The 17384-nt window shown below is 42.2% G+C and overlaps 2 protein-coding genes across 7 annotated transcripts in view; both read left to right on the forward strand.

Annotated features, from left to right (window-relative positions):
- The window catches only part of myt1lb (myelin transcription factor 1-like, b), a 98511-nt gene extending 88181 nt beyond the window's left edge, over positions 1 to 10330 (forward strand). For 4 of the 5 annotated variants that reach the window (XM_076027593.1, XM_076027597.1, XM_076027594.1 and 1 more), the window contains exons 14-21: positions 1706 to 1768; positions 2552 to 2635; positions 4764 to 4985; positions 5216 to 5310; positions 5933 to 6036; positions 6131 to 6274; positions 7085 to 7147; positions 7595 to 10330. In XM_076027593.1, coding sequence (XP_075883708.1) covers positions 1706 to 1768; positions 2552 to 2635; positions 4764 to 4985; positions 5216 to 5310; positions 5933 to 6036; positions 6131 to 6274; positions 7085 to 7147; positions 7595 to 7735 — 916 coding nt within the window. In that variant the 3' untranslated portion in view covers positions 7736 to 10330. The remainder of the gene's footprint in view (positions 1 to 1705; positions 1769 to 2551; positions 2636 to 4763; positions 4986 to 5215; positions 5311 to 5932; positions 6037 to 6130; positions 6275 to 7084; positions 7148 to 7594) is intronic. The other variant, XM_076027598.1, reaches the window with a different exon arrangement.
- A 2339-nt stretch (positions 10331 to 12669) lies between these two features.
- pxdn (peroxidasin) overlaps positions 12670 to 17384 on the forward strand; it is a 49119-nt gene continuing 44404 nt past the window's right edge. For both annotated transcript variants that reach the window (XM_076027591.1, XM_076027592.1), the window contains exon 1: positions 12670 to 13187. In XM_076027591.1, the coding sequence (XP_075883706.1) occupies positions 13000 to 13187 (188 nt within the window). In that variant the 5' untranslated portion in view covers positions 12670 to 12999. The remainder of the gene's footprint in view (positions 13188 to 17384) is intronic.

The following is a 17384-nucleotide window of genomic DNA, read 5'->3' on the forward strand; positions in this document are numbered from 1 at the left end:
ATATATATATATATATATGTATATATATATATATATATATATATATATATATATATATATATGTGTATATATATATATATATATATACACATATATATATATACATATACATATATATATATAAATAAAAAAAAATTAAAAAGTACATAAAAGTAAAGAAAGTATTTTTGGTAAAGACTTATTGGATTTGTTTGTAATGATGCACAATTTATTCTGAGAATTCTTTAGAAGAACTCAAACATTAAATACGGTCAGGGAGCAGCGAAGATGTTTTGGCTTTACTTTTACTGTGATCTCGCTCAGTTCCCTGTTTTATATCCAGGAGGCCTTCAAAAAAAAGTTTGTTTGGAATTTTTTTTTTTATATATATATATATATAATGTGGTAATTACTGAATAATAAAAGAAACATACCCAAACATTTCCATGTTACAACAGTCCCATTAAGTATAATTTATAGAACAGATGTACCATGGAAATTATCATTATTGACATTTCTGAAAGATGTTTATAGGACATCAAAATGTATTTGGCTGTTAAAAAAAAACTTTGCAGAACTTCATTCAAGAGCAGAGTTAAATTATGCATCTTGCACAAAAACTCAACCTTGCCACTGGCTCAACCGCTGGCTTTTCAGAAAATAATTGAGGTTATTATTCTATTGAAATGATGAACTTCAATGAAAGATAGAAAACAAAAAAATATTGCATTCACGGTAATTATTTGTGTTTGTTTAATCTGTAATTTTAAGTTAATTGCACCTATAATATTAAGTAAACCATAATTCTTTATGCTCTGCTATCAGCAGGAATGTTTTGAGTTGACGAGATCAAAAAGAAATATGTTCGAGTAGCACTGACTTGAGTTCACAGTGCTGTTCTGTTTGTGAATTTTTGTCAATATCCACCTCACTTGGCCTCTGATTGGCTAACACTAGCTGCTACCTGTCACACTAAAGTCTGCCCAATCCTAAAAGAACAGAATCCTAATGGCCAAATCTAGTTGATCGGGGTTAGATTGCTTGTTCATACCAAGGGATGGGACTCAAGAACTGACTTCTGATGACGTCATTCAGTATTATCAACTGTTCTCTGATCAGGCCAAACAACTGTGACTCACTGCCCTGCACCACCACCACCAACAACAACAACAACAACAACAACGAGGAGTCATGGAAGTGATCATGGCCAATCTTGACAGTCTAAAAAGACAGAAATGGCTTCAAGTGAGACTTAACTTTATAAAGCGGTGCAGTGCGCAGTGTCAATGTCGCTGCAATTTCACAAACACTTTCTGTACTCGGCACACACACACAAGGTTAGAAAGAAAAACAACCTTTAGCGATTGAACTGCACAGCAGTGCGACAGAGCGGCTCCAGCTTTGCTCACTGCTCAGGAATCTTGGATCTTTTACCTCAGCCGCTGGTCTGGAACTGGGACAATGCACTGCAACTGCAACTCCAATTCTAGCCAACTGTCACGACAATACAACCTTACCAATTCAATATTATCTGGTCGTTAGCGGAAACAACGCCGCTGTGATGTACGCAGAACACCAATGACCTGTCTGTGTTTTGAAGAGCTGCCTGAACTCTACCCTTTGCTTCCGTCCTACTGTTGTCATTGATAAGATGCGAAGGCCGCCCCACCAGGCAGATCCTCTATTGCTGTAGGCCCTGAGCCCTTTTTTGTGTCTCCTGCCCCAGGTGCCCGACACCAGGGTGCGATGGTTCGGGACATATCACTGGCAACTACGCCTCACACAGAAGGTACAGTATGCACCGTGTCTCTCATACATGCGATGTATAGCTGTCAGTACAGATACTGGGGTTGAGTACTTGTACTCGTGCCGATACCACGACACAAATACCAGTTGTATATGTAATGCATCTATATGACATTTTTGTTGCATTTGTGTAGTGAAACTTGTGGCAGAAAAACATACTGATGAATGTTGTTCAATTGATGGCCTTATTGTACTTAAGTATTCGTATTAAATGTGAGTGAGTACTGAAAAGCAAGTACTCGTACTTGTTCTGTAAAAGAGTAGTATTGGTGCATCCCTAATTATTATTAGTAGTAGTAGTAGTAGTAGTAGTAGTAGCAGTAGCAGCAGTAGCAGCAGCAGTAGTAGTAGTAGTAGTAGTAGTAGTATTATTAGTAGTATTATGTACATTTTATTTGAGTGCTTTTCAGGAACGCTCTTTAATAAAAAGAGGAATAAGAGGACAGGAAGGTTACCAGTACGATAATGAATGTGATGACGGGGGAAGGAGTTGAATCATCAGTTGAATGCTGAGTGGAGCAGGTGTGTTTTGAGATGTTGAGACGTTGCGATGGGTGGAGTAATGCAGTAATGGAGAAAGCCCTGTCCCTCTCCTGCAGATAGAAACAGATAGAAGAAATGGATGGAAACTCACACCTTACTGTCCTTCTGCTTGGACAAACCGCCCCCCCCACCCCCTGCCTCACTCCCTTCCCCCGCCATCTCGCCCGAGCGCACACGCTCGTACATTGTGCTCAACTTTTGCATCGCTGTCATTTGTCTGCAGTCTCTCAGGGTGTCCGCGGGCCAGGAAAAGCGGGATAAAGATCATCCACAGCAAAGAGAACAAGGAGGACCAGGAGCCTATCAGGTACAGCGGCCACGCCGACCATCGCTCTCCTGTCTCCTCTTCCCACTCCGCCGCTTTTGAGGCATGCTTAACGTCACCCGCAGCAAACATTGATAAAAAAAAACAAAAAACACAACGTACGACTGCTGTGAAGTTTCATCCATCCTAAAGGGGGCAGCAGACCGTCATCGCTCTCTGATATGAGACCTTAGAACTTTGATGTGTGAAGCTCAGCTGGTGTTATTTCTGCTCTGGTGCAGTTTCGAGGCCTTTCTGTCCTTTGGTTTTCTCAGGCGCACGCGCGTGCATGTCAGTGCACGTGAATCTCTACATCCTGCACCACCTATTGGAACATTGGCAAACAGCCGATATATACAATATTCAGTTGCTTATAGGACATCGCAATGTATTTGGCTATTAAAAAAAAAACAGTGTGCAAAGCAGGAACACACTTAGAAATCGGGTGCAGGGGTTCAGGGGTGAGCAGGTATAGAAAATGGATGGATGGATTTGAACAAACATCATAAATAAAATAATAATTGCTGGTTAACTAAATTAACCAAAAATATGTGGGAGGCAGGTCCGTCACTGATAGTCGTCCCCTTGGAAACATGACATGAGTTTATCTGATTATTATTATTTATTTTTTTTGGATTGTTTGATTCTCAGCTCACACATGACAATTGCCCTGCTTTTGAATGATAAGGGTTGTGAGATTTTGTGAAACGAGCCTCCAAAGTAAAAGCAGCGTAAACACTCTCCCAGACTGTTGAAACGTGCGCTGGAAGTGTGCTGAGTGAACCGGAATAAATGATCAAGCCTCTGTTTTTGGAGGGGGCGCTGGTTGCTGGAGGATTTCGCCGGCAGAAATAAATCAGCATTAGGTCTGACAAGACAAGTGTGAGCTGGAGCTCTAATCTGGCCGCACAGGAGAAACTCCAGAAGGGCAGAAGCGGGCGGCGGCGGCGGCGGCAGAGGCAGAGGCGATTTGAAAGGAGAGTTTGTGCAATCTCTGGCGAACTCCTGCAGACACGCTGGTGGGGGAAGACAGAGGGCGGCGCGCAAGCAGAGACAGATTGATTGAACCCGACCGAAATCTCTCCGTGGCCGCAGCCCTGCAGCTGCATTGATTTCTCGGGTGGCGCAGAGCACAAATAACACCGCCTCGGATGGTGTCTTCTGATGCCACACGGTTCCCTGCCAGCTTGTTCTGCTAATCACAGCCTGTGCCCCGTGCATTATTTTAGCCGGCCTTTGCACTCTGCAATATATTTAAGAACTATACAGAGAAGAATGACTAAAGTATAAAGTCCAAAAATCCACAGAATTGAATAATGCACTCTTTAGTAGCCGCGACCTCTGTGAATTCTTCTAGAATTTTGTGTTTCATGTTTTTAAAGTATTACCACATCCTTCTATTCCAGTCCTCCTACGAAATCTTTCATCTGACTTTTATTTTTTTGCCTCTGTAATGTTGCCGTGGCACATCTTAAACATATCAACTTATTGCAAAATTAGACATAATAATCGTGTTTTTGCTCTAGCTTGTTGGAAGACAATTGGGTTTTGATCTCAAGAGTAGTGTAGAATAGAATAGAATAGATGTACTTTACTGATCCCAAATTGAGAAACTAAAGATTGTTGGGTTTGTTGGGCCTTTACATTGAAGGGCTGGAGACTCTCACAGCAGGAGCAGCTGCAGCAGCTGCTGTTGGTACCGGCAGAACTATATATTCTAATGCTTTTGGACAAAGCCTTTTGGAAGTGGACTGATGTTGAGCAGAAACAGATGATGTAACGACTAGACAGGCACAATGCCGCCACCACCACGCCCCAACCAAACGCAGGTAGCGCATCCTTCTGCAATCATCCAATTTCGTGAGCTATGACCCGCTGAATATTTTACTGCCTCGTTGTATCTGATTAGCGCTGGTGTTGATGCACTTTCAGAATGCTAATACAGCGATAAGAGCAGCTCCACAGACAGCTTAAAACAAGGCGATGATATCTTTGGAGAAGATATCAAACAATACAGATGGAGAAAAAAAGGAAATTCTGTTCACTCACACGACGCCACGACGGTGTTTCATTCAGAAACTAAAGCAAAGTTGCATCACCGCCGAACCTTTTCCACTCTGCCCCTCTCAAGGTGTCCGGTGCCGGGCTGCGACGGTCAGGGACACGTGACGGGCAAGTACGTGTCCCACAGAAGCGCGTCGGGGTGCCCCCTAGCTGCCAAGAGGCAAAAGGACGGCTACCTGAACGGCATCCAGTTCACGTGGAAGTCTGGCAAGACGGAGGGCATGTCCTGCCCCACTCCAGGCTGCGACGGCTCGGGTCACGTCAGCGGGAGCTTCCTGACACATCGCAGGTGGGGTTCTGCAGAACTCGGCTGCCCCGCCGCGCCCTCTCCGCTACCGGCTATCGCGCGTCTCGGCTCGTCAGCACAACAGAGGTGCTGAGGAGATCCTGCGTTGCCGTTCAGACCAGAGCGCGCATCATTACTAGATCTGCAATTAGGCGGCACTTAAATTCTTGTTAAACTCTTGCCAGTGCAATTTTGTGCAACACATACTGAAACCAACTCTCCCTGTGGTCCAGTCTGTCCGGGTGTCCGCGCGCCACCTCGGCCATGAGGAAAGCCAGGCTCTCGGGGGTGGAAATGCTCACGATAAAGCAGCAGCGTTCCAGCAATGGTAACTCACTCACTCAATAAAGACAATGGGGGAACTGTGATAACAGAGGCTCCTTCACTTTTGTATTGTTTTGTATGTGTGTGTGTGTGTGTGTGTTTGTGCATGGTTCTTTTCTGAGGCTTCCCTTAATTGAGCCCTAAGGTTCGAAGAGCTTTCTTCCTTACACAGACTTCCATAGAGCACGAGTACCAAGACCGACACCCCTCTGCCATACAAATTAGCCATTAGCTCCTTTACATGCCTCATATGCTGTAATTTCACAGTGAGTCAATTAAAGATGGCTTGATCGGGGGGAACATGGACGCATAGTTAAGTGGAGCAGCTGCAAAAGCACCTGTATTTGAAGCTGGTGGCTGGACTTCCGTCAGCTTGACACTTGACATGTCTGGCATGTAATTGTTTTGGATTAATGTCATGGATCCCTCTGATAGTAGGGCAATTGGAAATGGAGACCCTTGGCATTGGAATCGTAGGAATCCAGCTGCCATGCAAGGAATCACTTTGTGGCCTTACAGAATAAAAGTTTGCACTATGTTGTAGTTTGGATCAAGTGGGAATGTAGTAGCATAAAAGGTCAAACTGTTCGGGTGAGCCTGTGCTAATGCTGCTGCTCCTCTCTTAGGACTGGACCATGAGGAGGACATCAAACAGCTGGATGAAGAAATCAAAGATTTAAGTGAAACAAATTCACAAGTGGAGGCGGACATGATCAAACTTAGAACACAGGTGAGTCCCTTCAAGGCTGCGCCACCCTAAACTCCTACTTTTGCGTAGAAGTGTGTGTAACCAACGGACCACACTTCCTTTACCCACCCCTCAGATTACGACAATGGAATCCAACCTGAAGTCCTTAGAGGAGGAAAACAAGGTGATTGAACAGCAAAATGAATCTCTCCTGCATGAGCTGGCCAACCTCAGCCATTCACTGATAAACAGTTTAGCTAATGTCCAGCTCCCTCATATGGTAAGGGCCACCAGGAACGGCTAGCGGGCAAGTTGCAGAACATAGCTAGCCTCAGAAATGATAGCATCTTATTTTCAATCGCTTGTTTACTTCTGACCGCAGTCTGTCGTGCATGCTGTAGTTCTAAAGATGTGCACCATTTGCCTGTATTTCAAAACACCCCGGGGGAGTTGTGGAATGAGGTTTGGTTGGATGGATTAGCGACGCAAATAAGTAGCCTGCCATATTCCAACTCTTCCCGCTCAAACAGTATGTAGGTTAGTTTTGCTTTTCAAGCAGTGTGGTGGTTGAACGATCTTCACAAAGCACATCTCATTCTCTCTGCTAAGAGGTAGAGCAGAATGCATAACATAACATAACCAACTATTTTCAATCACCCTCTATTTCATCTTCGTTTATTCTAGCATTAGTTTGTGATTAGTGAGAAACAGGTCGTTCTCCAGACTTGCGGCACTTTACAGGCTTCTTAATCGGATTGTTCACTTAATTAAATTGAACTTTCAGTAAATAAAAGGGTACAATTTCAATTTCCAGTGATCTATTCTTTCTTTAAAAAAGATATTGCAATGATAGTTAGTCGTTCAGGCTGCTTTGCTGAAATTAAATATATCTAGCATTAGTATCTTCCCTTGTTGGGTTCCTGGCCCCCTTTTGTCTTTTCTCCAACGAGAGCAATATGCTTCGATTTTTGCAGTGAAGTTGTGGTTTCGTGTGCAAGGAGAGCTGCTGCCACCTAGTGATTAAATGTAGCAATAACGCCTTGCTTTCTCGGCGATGGTAATAAATTGTGTCCCTCCTGCCTTTCCATAGAAACCAATGGCACACAAAGAGCCTCCTCTACGGACTAGCAGTTGCTTACAGTTACACCAGCAAGTAAGTCTCTCGTTTCAATTACTCAGCTTGTCTTATGCACTTCAAATATGGATCGATTTCAGAAAAATCCTTAATTGAATTTGAGTATTGAACTGAAATAATACTGTTTTTCTTATGATAGTCATTTATTTAAAACACGGATATTAAATCAAGCCTGATATGATCAATGTGCATTTAATTAAAACCAACCTCGCATTTTCAAAAATGACACCAACTGCATTTTGCATTTAACTTACAACAATTAAAAAATAATGTTTCAAGGATCTCTCTCTTCAACATGACAAAATGCATATACCTATTGTTTTTCTGTTTCATTTTGTTGAAGTTCACAGTTACTGTTACAAAAAAAAAAAAAAAGTTCTCATAAAAATCTTCTTAAACCAAGACCATGGCGTATCTTCAGTGGCGACCTGCCTCAGTGGTCTCCTCCTCTTCGTGTCTTTGCAGGAGGCACTAAGCGAGCAAAACTTTGACGCCTACGTGACCACGTTAACGGACATGTATTCAAGCCAAGACCAGTACCAGACTCCAGAAAACAAAGCCCTGTTGGAAAACATCAAGCAAGCAGTTCAAGGGATACCAGTGTAACCATCCAATCAGAGGGACACCGGTGTCTCTCGTAGGTGTGGCGTCTTCATCAGATCCACGTGCAGCAGTGACGGTTTGACCTCCTCGGTTCGGTGCAGTAACTTATATAGTGTTACATATTCTTAATTATGTTCACTTCAAAAAAGAGGTATTATAAAAATTTAGACAGACCTCAAGATGATGATTTCTTTCTTTTTTTTAATTTCTTTTTAGGCCTTGCTTTGAGGAAAGACATTTAAAAAAAAAAAATGAAGTAAACGGCAGAATAGTTTTTGAGGACATTCACATTTTGTACGTTTTCATATGAGCTGACATAGTGTCATGTAATGTTTCTAGCTGCTCATGTATGCACATTTTAGTGTATATTTCTGATCAGTAAGCTAATGATGATGGAACGCGAGTTCTTTTTATTGCTTGACAAAATCGTTTTAGATGAAAAAAAAATAACTGGACAGTGACATAAAAATTAAAAAAAAAATTACAAGCGAGGAGGAAGCTACTAATTTTTCTCTCTGCTGGATGATTTTGGACGATTTCTTTTCTTGTTTTCTTCTTTTCTGCTTGTACATTGTTCAAAGAGCAAGAACTGGCTTGCCCAATTGCTTTATTTTCTGACAATGCTTGAGAAACGTTTTGTGTTATGTTTTGTTTTTTTCCGTTTTTGTTTTTGATAAACAACAAATGAAAAACCGGGGAAAAAAAATTCTGATGTGTAGCTGTAGGTGGGGGATTTTTTAAAATTGGTGCTGTAAATGAATCCGAAGAGGAAACTGACCTGACGTATGTATGAATGTATGTATGAACTGTTATATTGTAAACATCATTACACGGAAACCCGATGGTGGAAATCCCATTACCTAGGAAAGCCAATTGATTCTTGAAAGGAACACATCTGTGCAGTACATGCATGTTCACATCCTTAAAATGATCTCAAAAACAAATGTGTGAAGACAATGACCTGTAGAGAACACATTCTGGCCTTTCTAATATCAAATCAGCTCAATTTCCAGACTTTTGTTGCTAGGATCAAGAGACGTCTCAGCAATATAATAAGAAAATAATTTGTTTATGGCAGGTACTGGATGCAATCTGCAAAGGATTAAAAAAAAAAAAAAAAAGGTTGGGTATATGCAATTTCTTGTTTATAAACATAGCGGGGTAACATGAATCTTTTTAATATAGCCTATGTAAAATATTGATTTTTATACAAATCTTTTAATACAAAAAAAGTCTTTTTAAAAAAGAGGAAGGAACATGGACATTGAGTTTTAGAAACGAAAGTATATGAGTTCCGCTTTTTTTCTGTACGATTTTGCACAGGGACACCTTCGTTTCCATGTTTTGATGTTCTTACAGAAGCTAAAAGCAGAGCCCAGCAAGCCTGGCAGGAGGGTCTCCAGAGGGTTTTCTAAAGAGTATTTATAGAGTATGACAGCAGGACTAACAGGGTCATTGTCCCCACTTATGTGCCAGTAGACTATTTGCACTTGTCCTTGAAATTATCCTTACATATGGCGGCGTGCAATTTTTCCAGACGACCTCTTTGGCACACGATTGGAGAAAGCAACTGCTTGGAGCCACTGTAGGCGTGGATTCAGTACCACTGAGAGGAAGAACAGGGACTTGAAATCAGAGGAGGATTATAACCATAGCAGTTAAACTGTAGGCTATTATCAAGTGTAAAAACATGAACTTTCCTTTTCTTTGGCTAAGTTTTAGAAGGAAGAAGTTATCCCCCAGCAGCACTTTATATCTAATCACTGTACAAAGGATTCAAATAGTCAATCAATTCAAGATTTAAAAAAAATAATAATAATAACAATAAAACGAGAGAATGGTGGATGATATTTTTGGACGGGCGACACAATCCAACATACGCCTGAACATATGCACCCCCTGCATTCTGTTGTTCTAGTTGTTAGCGACCATGTTGGGAATTTGCCTTTCGGAGAGCTAATGCAAAAGGTGCTTGTTGTTCACCTGACCAAATCTCATCTATTGTACTTTACTATCCTCTTTCAGGACTCTACTACCCATCATCCATGACTGCATACGCCTTTCTCCACAGCATTGTGTCTGCAGCTTTTTGCCAATATAGTAATGCTTCAGTAGAGTAATAGCTAGCACCAGTTTTTGAATGATTCTCATTTTCAGTAAAAAGGGGAAAATGGATTTTAAAGCACAAACCAGCTGCTCATCTGATGTTGGTACATAATTAACAAATCTGAATAGAGTTATCCGTGACCGTCACAAAAAGGGTGTCACATATTTAGAAAGCCGACTTTTCATATAAACTATTGTGAATTCATCAGAGTTTATTATTTTATTTGAGCCAATTCATTTTGAGACTGGTTTTCAGTGACCATCAACAAAGACAGGATTTTGTATAAACTATTGTGCTCTCTGTGGAACTGAAGTTTGATTTATTTTTGTACTACACAGCATGGATTTGTTGACATTTTAATTTTGCTATAAATGTGTGAGATCACAAGTTGCTGTGATATTTCATTTATAAATTGTGAACTTTGTACAATTTTGTCATGCTGGATGTTGGCACATCTTACTCTGAATAAAGAACAAAACGTGTTGCCAGAGGCCTGTAACGACTATTTCAATCTGTTCCCGCCGCGTTGGTTGTGCAGGACACACGTTCACCAGGCGATGGCGGCGAAGTTCAAATGATGAAAACCCAAAATGGCCACACCCACAATTATGCTGTTAAATGCTAATTTCCTACTGGCCTTACTAACTCGCTGTGTAAATACATTAGTATACTTTTTAAAATATATATATTCAGATTATATTATCATATAAATGCTATTTAAAAACTTTGTTTGTCTACTGTTACCCCAAGGGAGCAAAATAATTCAAATATTTCAATATATTTTAATTAGCTGATTAGCAGACAGGCAATTCAGGTTGTGACGGACATCCAGTAAAAAGTGTATGGGCATGTTCCAGGCACGTAAATAACTATCTGAAAGTACCTTTTACGCATGATTTCTGCCATTGAGTCAGGTTGAACAAAGTGTAGGGAGCGGTAGAGGAATTTTGTCATTGACTCAGTACGTCTCTCAATTGCAGCGGCTATAGGACGTAGTCTTGTTTGATTCCTACACTTAACAGCAGGGGTCAGCAAACTCAAACTTTTAACACTGGCGTCTCCTAAAGAAATGAGCCGTTAGAGGCATATATAATAATATACTGTACACACATAATATTTGACGTGCTTTAACCATATATAAACTTACTGGTGGAAATGTTAAAGTCTAGATCTTGGTGTCCATCTCTGATAAATGCAACCCTACAAAGGCACAAGAGAGTGTAAAGTACAAGCTCATCCACAGCAGATTGCATCAGGAAGGCCATCTGATGTGAAACTGTCAAATTAAATGTCCATCAGTGCTGCTCACATATGGGTTGCGAAAGTAAGGACTTTTAATGTTGGGTGTATGGCAGGAAAGGCCACAAGTATTAGGATGCTGAGGCTGGAGCTGCAAAGAAGAAGGCCTCGAGGAAGAGGACAAAGATAGATGTAGTGAAAGAAGAATAAAATTAGTTGACAAGCAGGTGCAGAGGAGGAGGGTTAGCTGGAGCCACGCTTCACCGTGGCTTATTGTGAAGGGAACAGCTGAAAGGAAAAGAAGATTCCTATCTAAACATATTCTTTCCTCAGGAACCAAATCAAATTGTGCCACAATATAAAACTGTGCAACTCATTCATTCAGTGACAAATTTACAAGCTAGCAGGCAAAAGTAAAAGTTTTTATATTATAACGAACAGCAAAATGCGCATAAATATAAACATGCATAGCACCCATCTCTCACATTGTATGTTCCTTATATAAGTGCTTCTTTGAGCTTGACATTTTTATAGCAATTTCCATAAGGGTGCACATGTGTGCAAATATTAAGTCACTACTCCATTGTTGGATATTAAATTACAGTGTTGATTCAGTGCACTTTCATTCGCTGGCTCCTGGCAACAGACTTTTAAATATAGACAAATACTACCCTAAGGGCTGACAAAAGAGCTGCTTGTGAAGCATGCCCCTGCTTGCCTGGTGGGATCAAGTATAGTCTGGAATGGGCCAGATCAGTCAGTGATGTGGGGGTCAAATGCAGTGCTGCCGTTCCAAGGTTGGGGGAACTTTTAATGGTCGAATGAACTGGGCTTTATGAGGCAACACACTCTTTGGTCTGGTACACTATAGATCACTAGTATACCTGCACACACCATACCAACAGTTTGATGAATGGCCGGGACTTTCTGTAAACTTCTTGAGGAGGCACTGGGTCTGTTGTGGGTCTAATGGATTCACTTCCTGCCAAAATGCAAAATAATATAAACAAACACAATACTCATAATACAAAATTACAATGACCTCATGCATTTCACAACCACCAAACCGTGATGTTTTTCCATCACAAAACGGAACTGCTTAACTGAATTCCCAATATAGAGCCAAACCCATTGCCTTATACATCCACTTAGCAGTCACGATGAACATTCTTTTTCCTATTATTTACGTAATACAGTAGATCGTTCTGGTGAATGTTTGCTTTAAGCATTGTCAAGGAAGATAAAGGAAACGATTGCATCCTGTTGTGACAGCTTTGGAAACGCTTGACGCCCATACAGATGAAATGCTACAGGGTGGACGTGTGCGGTTAGCAGGTAGCTAATAGATCACTGTCGAGCCTGAAGATACAAATTTAAAAATTAATGAATTAATTAATTCATTAATGAATTAATAAAGTTGACTAGTGTATAGAGTTGACTTCAGAAAGTCCGTTTTCACGTAGGCGACATGAAATAATTAAATGACACTGTACGGCCACAAACCGCAAAAACTGCAGCGGCTAATTAGCGCGGGCTTTTGATTAAAAAAATAAATAAAATCATTAAAATGTACCTTCGCTTAAAGCACACACACACACACACACACACACACACACACACACACACACACACACACACACACACACACACACCGACCGTCCCACCTTCTCCCCGTCTCCTCTCCCCAGTCCCAACTATTATATGTTCCTCCTCCTACTCCTCTCTTCTTCCCCTTGTGTCCCAGCTGAGGCTAACTAAGCCCCGGCTGCTAGTCTCTCTCACTCTCTCTCCGTGTGTGTGTGTGTGTGTGTGTGTGTGTGTGTGTGTGTGTGTGTGCTTGCTTGTGCGTGTGCTCGAGTGTGAATGTGTGTGTGAGTGGGGCAGCTGGCTCTCTCCGAGCTCGGCTCACTGCTAGCAAGCAATGGCGCTGCGGGCTGCCCAACTCTTCTCTCCGAGCCTCCTCGCCGCGGCTTTGTTGCTGCTGCTCGCCAGCGGACCGCGCTTTGGAACTTGTTGTCCCAGTCGCTGCTTGTGCTTCCGAACCACCGTGAGATGTATGCACCTCAACCTGGAGACCGTGCCGGCCGTCTCCCCTCAGACTACCATTCTGTAAGTAGCCTTTACTCAATTTAATCTAACGGGAACCAAAGTTTTTTTTTTTGTTTTTTTTCCGCCCCCATAACCAGTTGTGCACCATCCGGCATGTCACGCTCAGCTGAATAACGTGTGATTTTCAAAGTTTTCAAAAAAAAAAAAAAAAAAAGCTTTTTTTTTTTTCAAAGTTTGCATTCTATACGCTATTGAGACACAAACTTTGCCACACTATGTTAAACTGAAACGACTCGGCGATGTGAATTAAGTCTAAGCAGAGCCTTGCAGATACCAAAGGCGCTTGAGATGATTCCACTGTCTCGGTATTTGTGACACCTGCCAGTGAGTTCAGCTGTTGGCTGTTGAGGTTAATGAAAAGGGTTTTTAGGGTCACACAGCTGGTGAAGTGAGCCGCGAGCAACGTGGAAGGGTGAGACCCAGACAGAGGTCCGTGCAGGGGAGAGTTTGTATGAGCAACAAGTGTTCAGAGAGGTGAAACTTGGGGGGGGGGGGCTGGTGAGGGATCGTCCCATAAGATTGTAATCCTAACTTTAATCTTCATCCGCAAACTCGATTTTCTCATCTTCTTCTGGGGAAGTGAATGTGTTGTTTCCTGGGAAAATCCTGGATCACGGCCAGCTTTATCAGACCAGACTTGCTTTTTGTTGTGGATCTCTGCACCACTGTTTGATTTAGGTGGTTTACCTAGCAGCTGTTTCCCACCCTTTTTCCTCTGCCATAGTTAAACTTCTCAATCTGAGCCACATGGGTAAAAGGTACTGGGTACTGTCGCGCTGTCTCACTTGTTGAATTTCAGACTTTGTTTCCCGGGATGAAGTAAACCGACTTGTGAAAGCATCTTGGTTGTCAAGCGTACTAAAAGTTTACTCTGATTGATGTATCTTGCGGATCTGCCCTGCCCATCTCATTGTGCCCCGCTTTGCCCCCTTTGCAAAGGCTTTGTAATTGGCCGCAATCTTTTTTGTGCATTTCAGACCGTAATGCGCTGCCCTATAAATAGCCTTATTCAGCCTCTAAGCAGGGGGACAAAGAGGTAACTCAGCAAGCCTGGACAGCAGCAGCACACTCCAAATTAGTCCTGTCCCTCTACCAAAGCTCACAGCCTTGTAGGGCGCCCAAGGCACACCCCGGCCCAGATACCCTCAAAGGGAAGATGAAAGTCCACCCTTTGCCACAGCAATGAGAGGACTGTTCGACTCTTCTGAGCGACGTCTCAATCTGTAAGCGGGCTGATCAGGGGCAGGATTTCCCACGAGCTTTCATGCTGGCAAGCTTTGAAGCCGCAGTCACTCGTCCCTCGTTTTTGGCCTGTCGTGTCAGAACACGACTATGGGCTCCTGCAAACGCTTAACACATCACTGGTCATCTAGCAGTGGGGGAAACTCCTCCACAATGAGCCCACAGTTAGTCACTGTGGAGAGGAATGTCTAAATGAGAAAGAGTTGTGTCCTTGCTGTATACAGTGCACTTCCTGTGGCTAAACAATTGGAGCCTCACACCACGGTAGTCAACGGGTATTGAGTTTACGGAGCCTTACGGAAGAGGAGTTTGGTGGGGGAAATATATTTACATTGACTTTCTAGTGATGTTGAATCAAAATATTCATGCTCTGTTGTGCAAACTAAAAACAAATATTCATTTGTCGATTGACTTCTACTCATAATGCTGTTATCCAACCCTGGTCTCAGTGACGTAAGTTGTCAGTCAGTCTCGTGGAGACACTGGTTTGACTCTACTGTCATTTTTAGGTGTGTGTTTGTTTGTCCCTTTTGAAATGGACCCAGAGCATAATTAATAAAGTCTATCAAATTCTAGGGGAAGCTTGTAAGACAACAAGCCTGGAGGGATTCATGCTTCCACGTTGTTTAGGCCAGATTTTGAACCTACCATGTGGCACATCTTCTTCAACGTTCAGTACGGTGTGCGTTCAGAGATGGTCCGCTACATACCTCAGCTGTCAGGAGTACTTTGAATTACGTTTGAATTACCTCTCTGTCATCTTGAATCAGTCCGGCCAAACTCCCCTGACTTCTGGCATCAACACGGCATTTTCGAAGAGAGAATTGCAGATCGCTGGATATTTTTTCTCTTGCTATTGTCTGTAAAAGCCAGAGAACTCCTGATCCGCAGCTTGTGAAATCCTCAGACCAGCCTGTCGGGTGCAACAACCATGCCACACTCATAGTCACTTACTGTAAATCCCCTTTCTTCCAAGTTTAGTCCCAAGTGCTTTTGGTAATCATGTGATTGACTGATTAGACATGCGTTACTGCACTGTTGAACAGGTGTAATAAGTGTTTGTTAAGTTGCTTGCTTTTTAATCTGGCTAGAGAGATTCATTCGAAGGGAGTCTGAAGACATCATGCAGCCTGGGGATGGGGTGTAAAAGTTACAACTGAGTTCTCTATTTGTTAAATCACTGTATTAACTTGAATGGAAGAACGCCACTCAAACTCAACACTGGACACTCACTGTTTTAGAAGCATTTTGTCATTGTGTCTTTGTCGACAACACAAACGTGAGGTGTTCCAAAAACACCTTCTCCATGGACCATAACCCGTGAATTGAAGGCTATATTACCCTCTTTCATTTCGAGAGGCTGTCTTGCCTACCCACTTATCCGCTTCCCTCTTGTTGGTGAACAAGAGGGCGGTTGTTTCACTCCAGCGCTGCAGAGGTGGAGCGACGCTGTGGTTAGCGCTGTCGCCTTACAGCAAGAAGGTCACGGGTTCGATCCCCAGGCCTGCAGCTTTTCTGCGCGGACTTGGCATGTTGTCTCCGTGGGTTCTCTCCTGGTAACCCGGCTTCCTCCCACAGTCCAAGAACATGCGTGTTATGCAGGTGATGAACGTCTTTGAAAGTGTAGCTGTGTTATAGTGAGAATATTCAAGCTGCCATCGACTCGCTTCAAGTTTCAACCGCATTGAATGTACAGTTGGTTGATTCAACTGAAGCAAATGTGATATTAAGACCTTCAAGAACAGCCAGTGTCACTCTTGCCTCTTCACGGCCTTTTTGCTTCCTTTAATAATGACATAATATCTGTTATGCAATGAATGAACCAACTGCGTGGACCCTTTTCTTCTTTCTGTTTACAAATAGGACAAACAGCTTTCTGATTATTTTTCCGCTCAGAATTTCTGAAAAAAAAAAAAAAAAAAAAGTTTTGTTTCCGCTTCAGAGCCAGAACAAAAAGTTCTGGCTCAGATGTACTAATGCGCTTGGGCTTTGTGCCAACACTTTTTCTACATGACCAGGAAACATCTCAGTTTTTCTTCTTCTCCGTCTTTAGGTCCCACATTTGTTTTTCAGCTGTTTTCTCAACGGACATGACAGAAATTGCATTTCCATTTTGTCACGACACTGCTTCGCCTCTTCTCCAGGTTTTTCTCCAGGTTTTGAGCTACAGACAAATAGTCGCAAGATTCACACCTTTGCAGACATGTTGATAAACACAACCCAAATCACTTAATTTCTCACTTTATTATTTAATGTTTTCTGTAATTTCTGTTTTCTCTTCTCCTGCTTTTTAGTTGGTCATATGACTATGACGAATAAGGTTCTTTATCATCTATGTCAACCAGTTTGGAAGATGTCCTCTCTATCGCAGTGTGTTGAAAAATAAGAGTTTTGGATTTCTGCAGCTGTGTGTTGACTGAGTGAGTGGCAGAATGAATGGAATGAGAATCACAAGTGGAGTTTAAGGAATGTTCATGCAGAAAGGCTGGCAGGCCGGTTCAGTTTAGGTTGATCCCGTTCAGACCTAATGGCATTCACATCTGTCCAGTGTGTGTATCCTGTGCTGTATCTTGTCATTGGCTGGAAAAGGGCCTTCATGTTTCAAAATAACAATACGTCTGTCGTTTAAAGTTTATTTTATTTCAAGAAGAATCGCCTCAGCTATTCGGCAGAAGTAGAAACACCAAGAGCCAAATCGAATAAATCTCAACTTAGAGGAGCTGCTGTTCAACTTATTGCTCATGGAGGCTACGCATCTGACATGGTTGAAGACAACAGCGTGGCTGAAGCCCTAAAGTGAACCCCTGTTTGTAGCATATTGACAAAAACAAATCATTCCAGTGCGTTTTCTTCCCCAGTTGTTGGTGTCACAGCTAGAGTGTGTGCTTGGTGCAATTGCCCACACAAGTTATGAATGAAGGATCTCAGTTTCACCAGATTGGTGGTCAGACTTCA

The sequence above is a fragment of the Nelusetta ayraudi genome, unplaced genomic scaffold, assembly GCF_046127955.1.
Source record: "Nelusetta ayraudi isolate G7.1 ecotype Tasmania unplaced genomic scaffold, CSIRO-AGI_Nayr_v1 ptg000021l, whole genome shotgun sequence".
Classification (NCBI taxonomy): domain Eukaryota; kingdom Metazoa; phylum Chordata; class Actinopteri; order Tetraodontiformes; family Monacanthidae; genus Nelusetta; species Nelusetta ayraudi.